The sequence below is a fragment of the Salmo trutta genome, chromosome 33, assembly GCF_901001165.1.
Source record: "Salmo trutta chromosome 33, fSalTru1.1, whole genome shotgun sequence".
In the NCBI taxonomy this organism is placed as follows: domain Eukaryota; kingdom Metazoa; phylum Chordata; class Actinopteri; order Salmoniformes; family Salmonidae; genus Salmo; species Salmo trutta.
In genome coordinates this window covers 28,972,439-28,978,523 of record NC_042989.1, presented here as the reverse complement: position 1 = coordinate 28,978,523, position 6,085 = coordinate 28,972,439, and the positions used below count along the sequence as shown (strand labels likewise).

The following is a 6,085-nucleotide window of genomic DNA, read 5'->3' as shown; positions in this document are numbered from 1 at the left end:
GCAGCAGCAGTAAGAGTAGCAGCAGTAGCAGAAGTAGTAGCAGCAGCATCAGTAACAGCAGTAGGAGTAGTAGTAGTAACAGCAGCAGCAGCAGCAGCAGTAGCAGCAGCAGTAGTAGTAACAGTAGCAGCAGTAACAGCAGCAGTAGTAGTAACAGTAGCAGCAGTAACAGCAGCAGTAGTAGTAACAGTAGCAGCAGCAGTAGCAGTAGCAGTAACAGTAGTAGTAGCAGCAGCAGTAGTAGTAACAGCTGCAGCAGTAGCAGTAACAGTAGCAGCAGCAGTAGCAGCGGTAGCAGTAACAGCAGCAGCAGTAGCAGCAGTAGCAGTAAAAGTAGCAGCAGCAGCAGTAACAGTAGCAGCAGTAGTAGCAGCAGCAGCAGTAGTAGTAACAGCAGCAGCAGCAGCAGCAGCAGTAGCAGCAGCAGCAGTAGTAACAGCAGCAGCAGTAGCAGTAACAGCAGCAGCAGTAGCAGTAACAGCAGCAGTAGTAGTAACAGCAGCAGCAGTAGTAGTAACAGTAGCAGCAGTACAGCAGCAGTAACAGCAGCAGTAGCAGTAACAGCAGTAGTAGCAGCAGCAGCAGTAGCAGTAACAGCAGCAACAGTAGCAGTAACAGCAGCAGCAGTAGCAGTAACAACAGCAGCAGCAGTGGTAGTAACAGCAACAGCAGTAGCAGTCGTAGCAGTAGCAGTAGTAGTAGTAGCAGTAGTAGTAACAACAGCAGCAGTAGTAGCAGTAACAGCAGCAGTAGTCGTAGCAGCAGTAGTAGTAACAACAGCAGCAGTAGGTGCAGTAACAGCAGCAGTAGCAGTAACAGCAGTGGTAGTAACAACAGCAGCAGTAGTAGTAACAGCAACAGCAGTAGCAGTAATAGCAGTAGCAGTAGCAGCAGTACAGCAGCAGTAACAGCAGCAGTAGTAGTAGCAGCAGTAGTAGTAACAACAGCAGCAGTAGTAGCAGTAACAGCAGCAGTAGCAGTAACAGCAGTGGTAGTAACAACAGCAGCAGTAGTAGCAGTAACAGCAGCAGTAGCAGTAACAGCAGCAGCAGTAGTAGTAACAGCAGCAGCAGCAGTGGTAGTAACAGCAGCAGCAGTAACAGCAGCATTAGCAGCAGTAGCAGTAAACGCAGCAGCAGTAGCAGTAACAGCAGCAGCAGTAGTAGTAGTAGCAGCAGCAGTAGTAGTAACAGCAGCAGTAGTAGTAACAGCAGCAGTACTAGTAACAGCAGCAGCAGTAGTAACAGCAGCAGCAATAGTAACAGCAGCAGCAATAGTAACAGCAGCAGCAGTAGTAACAGCAGCAGCAGTAGTAACAGCAGCAGCATTAGCAGCAGTAGCAGTAAACGCAGCAGCAGTAGCAGTAACAGCAGCAGCAGTAGTAGTAACAGCAGCAGCAGTAGTAGTAACAGCAGCAGCAGTAGTAACAGCAGCAGCAGTACTAGTAACAGCAGCAGCAGTAGTAACAGCAGCAGCAGTAGTAGTAACAGCAGCAGCAGTAGTAACAGCAGCAGCAGTACTAGTAACAGCAGCAGCAGTAGTAACAGCAGCAGCAATAGTAACAGCAGCAGCAGTATTAACAGCAGCAGCAGTAGTAGTAGCAGCAGCAGTAGTAGTAGTAACAGCAGCAGCAGCAGTAATAACAGCAGCAGCAGTAGTAGTAACAGCAGCAGGAGTAGTAACAGCAGCAGTAGCAGTAACAGCAGCAGCAGCAGTAGTAACAGCAGCAGCAGTAGTAGAAACAGCAACAGCAGTAGCAGTAGTAGCAGCAGCAGCAGTAGTAGCAGTAGCAGTAGCAGCAGTAGCAGTAGTAGCAGCAGTAGTAGTAACAGCAGCAGCAGTAGCCGTAACAGCAGCAGCAGTAGCAGTAACAGCAACAGCAGTAGCAGTAGTAGCAGCAGCAGCAGTAGTAGCAGTAGCAGCAGCAGCAGTAGTAGCAGTAGCAGCAGCAGCAGTAGTAGTAGCAGCAGCAGTAGTAGCAGCAGCAGCAGTAGTAGCAGTAGCAGCAGCAGCAGTAACAGCAGCAGTAGTAGCAGCAGTAGTAGTAGTAACAGTAGCAGTAGTAGTAACAGCAGCAGTAGTAGTAGTAACAGCAACAGCAGTAGTAGTAACAGCAGCAGCAGTACTAGTAACAGCAGCAGCAGTACTAGTAACAGCAGCAGCAGCAGTAGTAGCAGTAGCAGCAGCAGCAGTAGCAGCAACAGCAGTAGTAGCAGTAGCAGCAGCAGCAGTAGTAGCAGCAGCAGCAGTAGTAGCAGTAGCAGCAGCAGCAGTAGTAGCAGTAGCAGCAGCAGCAGTAGTAGCAGTAGCAGCAGCAGCAGTAACAGCAGCAGCAGCAGTAGTAGTAACAGCAGCAGCAGTAGCAGTAACAGCAGCAGCAGTAACAGCAGCAGCAGTAGCAGTAACAGCAACAGCAGTAGCAGTAGTAGTAACAGCAACAGCAGTAGCAGTAGTGGCAGTAGCAGCAGTACAGCAACAGTAACAGCAGCAGTAGTAGTAGCAGCAGTAGTAGTAACAACAGCAGCAGTAGTAGTAACAGCAGCAGCAGTAGCAGTAACAGCAGCAGCAGCAGTAGTAGTAACAGCAGCAGCAGTAGCAGTAACAGCAGCAGCAGTAACAGCAGCAGCAGTAACAGCAACAGCAGTAGCAGTAGTAGTAACAGCAACAGCAGTAGCAGTAGTAGTAACAGCAACAGCAGTAGCAGTAGTGGCAGTAGCAGCAGTACAGCAACAGTAACAGCAGCAGTAGTAGAAGCAGCAGTAGTAGTAACAACAGCAGAAGTAGTAGCAGTAACAGCAGCAGCAGTAGTAGTAGCAGCAGCAGCAGTAGCAGTAACAGCAGCAGCAGTAGTAGTAACAGCAGCAGCAGTAGCAGTAGCAGCAGCAGCAGTAGTAGTAACAACAGCAGCAGCAGCAGTAGTAGTAGCAGCAGCAGCAGCAGTGGTGGTAACAGCAGCAGCAGTAGCAACAGTAGCAGCAACAGTTGCAGTAGTAGCAGCAGTAGTAGTAGTAACAGTAGCAGTAGTAGTAACAGCAGCAGTAGTAGTAGTAACAGCAACAGCAGTAGCAGTAACAGCAGCAGCAGTAGCAACAGTAGCAGCAACAGTAGCAGTAGTAGCAGCAGTAGTAGTAGTAACAGTAGCAGTAGTAGTAACAGCAGCAGCAGTAGTAGTAACAGCAACAGCAGTAGCAGTAGTAGCAGCAGCAGTAGCAGTGGTAGTAACAGCAACAGCAGTAGCAGTAGTAGCAGTAGTAGCAGTAGCAGCAGTATAGCAGCAGTAACAGCAGCAGCAGCAATAGTAGTAACAGCAGCAGCAGTAGCAGTAACAGCAGCAACAGTAGCAGTAACAGCAGCAGCAGCAGCAGTAACAGCAACAGCAGTAGTAGTAGTAACAGCAGTAGCAGCAGCAGTAGTAGTAGCAACAGCAGTAGTAGTAACAGCAACAACAGTAGCATTAGTATCAACAACAGCAGCAGTAGTAGTATTAGCAGCAGTAGTAGTAACAGCAGCAGTATTAGTAGTAGCAGCAGTAGCAGTAACAGCAGCAGCAGTAGTAGTAGTAACAGTAGCAGCAGCAGTATTAGTAGATGCAGCAGTAGCAGTAGTAGCAGTAACAGTAGCAGCAGTAACAGTAGCAGCAGTAGTAGTAACAGCAGCAGTATTAGTAGAAGCAGCAGTAGTGGTAGCAGCAGTAACAGCCCCAATAGTATTAGCAGCCGCAGTAGCAGAAGTGTGTTAATCTGAAGGAGAGAAAGAAGGCAGAGATAGAGATCTGTAAAGTTACATTAAGGCTTTGTTTGGGCCAAGAAGGATCTGTGTAATTTTAGAGTAATGAGCCACTTTCAGGGCAGCAGGGCAGCACAGCCACAAACCCCCCTAATCCAGATTAAAATCTGTTTGGGATTAAGGGAGAAGGGAAGAGAAGGGAAGGGAAGGATGGAGGGATGAGAGGAAAAGAATGTTCAGATTGAGGATTTTCTGTGCAATACTATAGTTTTGGGTTTTGTGTCCCAAACGGACCACAAATACTCCATGTTAACTGTGAATTACTTTTGATGAAAGTTTCTGCCTAAAGGACCATTTCTATGTCCCAATGGAACTCATTCATCAACATATACGTAGAGAGAAGTATATTTGTTCTTGTGAAAATGGTATACACAAAACCCACGTAAGATTTATTGCTCATGTGAACGATTTACGCATAAATTCGTACTGCTCACCGTTGATAAATGAGGCCTATTGAGTGCCGTCGTGTGCAGTCGAGTTTCAGCTGAAGGTTAGGCCTTAAAGTGGTTTAGGATCTACCTTACTGAGGTCTACACACTTCTCAGTTCCATAGTGCAGTTGTATAGAGAGAAGTATGCGTCTGTCTTTATGCAAAGGCTCTAAATACACTAACAGTGAAGAACATTTAGCTAGTTAACCGGAAGCTTGCACGTTCTGCTATTCTGCCCTTGAGCAAGGCAGTTAACCCCCAACAACTGCTCCCCGGGTGCCGTGGATGTGGATTAAGGCAGCCCACAGCACCTCTCTGATTTAAAGGGGTTGGGTTAAATGCGGAAGACACATTTTGGTTGAATGCTTTCAGTTTCCCCTTTCCCTACCAAGAACTACATTCTTGACTATTTGTTGTTTTTTACCCTGTATGTGTGTGTGTCTGTGTGTGTGTGTGTGTGTGTGCGTGCGTGCGTGTGTGCGTGCGTGTGCATGCGTGCGTGCGTGCCTGCGTGCGTGTGTGCATGCGTGCGTCCGTGCGTGTGTGCGTGCCTGCGTGCGTCCGTGCGTGTGTGCGTGCCTGCGTGCGTGCGTGTGTGTATGTGTGTGTGTGTGTGTGTGGTGTCTCTTGCCCTCCATAACTGCATTGTTACTGCTTTTGTTTTTCACCACAAAAAGTCAGCGGATGACAAGGTGCTGTGTGCTCTGAAATTATGGCCTGTTTATGCATATTTATTTTCCCTGACAGTTTAATTATTTTTGCTCCATTGGAAGGTTGCACATAAAAACTCCCCCTTCCCCCGATTCTAATTAGTATTCCCGGGGAATTAAAACAGAGTTGTTTCGGAATGCTGTCATTTTCAGGGGCCATATTGGAATTATGTCTCAATCAGTACAAGCAGAAGTAATTACTAGTATACGTCTAACTGCCCACATTTAACAAATGCCATGCAATTTACAACCATCAAGTCCTGCAAAGCAATCATTGGGCCAACTATAAATTCCCAGCAGACCAACAGACGGATCGTGTTCCTGTGTTACTGTCAGGCATTACACCAGGGCTCTGCCTTTCTATTGGGGTGAGGGTGTGTATGGGGGGGCAGTGTGTCTGTGTGTGTGTGTGTCTGTGCGTGTGTGCTGTTACAGTGACATCATTACGCTGTGGTGTCCCCCCCACCACCAATAACAGCCCCTCCCCGCCCCCAGAGAGAGGCAGCACCCAGTTTAAGTGATTATTCCCACTCACACCATTAAACACACTCAACATAGGCATGGGGGTGAACACACGTCAGCCTTTCAGCGATTACTCACACACATCATTAGACAGTGGTAGATGAATCTGTTTTTTTTATGTTGTTCTGTATCTCTGGGTCTCTCCAATCCCTCTGCTCTCATCAACACTCTCCATGTGTTCATCTTCATGACTGTACATAGTTATCCATATTACAATCATATACTGAAATATAATGACATCATAGTGTGACGCACGTCGTAGAGAGGAGACCAAGGTGCAGCGTGGTAAGTGCTCATGATTAAATTTTATTTATACTCAGAACACTAAACAAAATAACAAACAAAGGAAAAATGAACGTCACGTTCTGCATGCTTACTGAGCTGACAAAAACAAGATCCCACACTGAAGGTGGGAAAAAGGGCTGCCTAAGTATGATTCCCAATCAGAGACAGCGATAGACAGCTGCCTCTGATTAGGAACCATACTCGGCCAAACACAAAGAAATACAAAAACTAGATTGCCCACCCCACATCACACCCTGATAAAATAAAACGTCTCTCTAAGGTCAAGGCGTGACAGTACCCCCCCCCCCCCCCAAACCTGAACCTATAGGGGAGGGTCCGGGTGGGCATCTAT

At 47.4% G+C, this 6,085-nt stretch overlaps 1 protein-coding gene across 1 annotated transcript in view; it reads left to right on the top strand.

Annotated features, from left to right (window-relative positions):
- Positions 1-2,361, top strand: part of LOC115172105 (uncharacterized protein DDB_G0271670-like) — a gene marked incomplete at both ends in the record, with an annotated part of 2,626 nt that extends 265 nt beyond the window's left edge. The window contains 3 exons of the mRNA XM_029729289.1: positions 1-362; positions 973-1,536; positions 1,768-2,361. The exon at positions 1-362 is cut by the window's left edge and continues 265 nt beyond it. Coding sequence (XP_029585149.1) covers positions 1-362; positions 973-1,536; positions 1,768-2,361 — 1,520 coding nt within the window. The remainder of the gene's footprint in view (positions 363-972; positions 1,537-1,767) is intronic.
- Between the last annotated feature and the right edge of the window lie 3,724 nt (positions 2,362-6,085).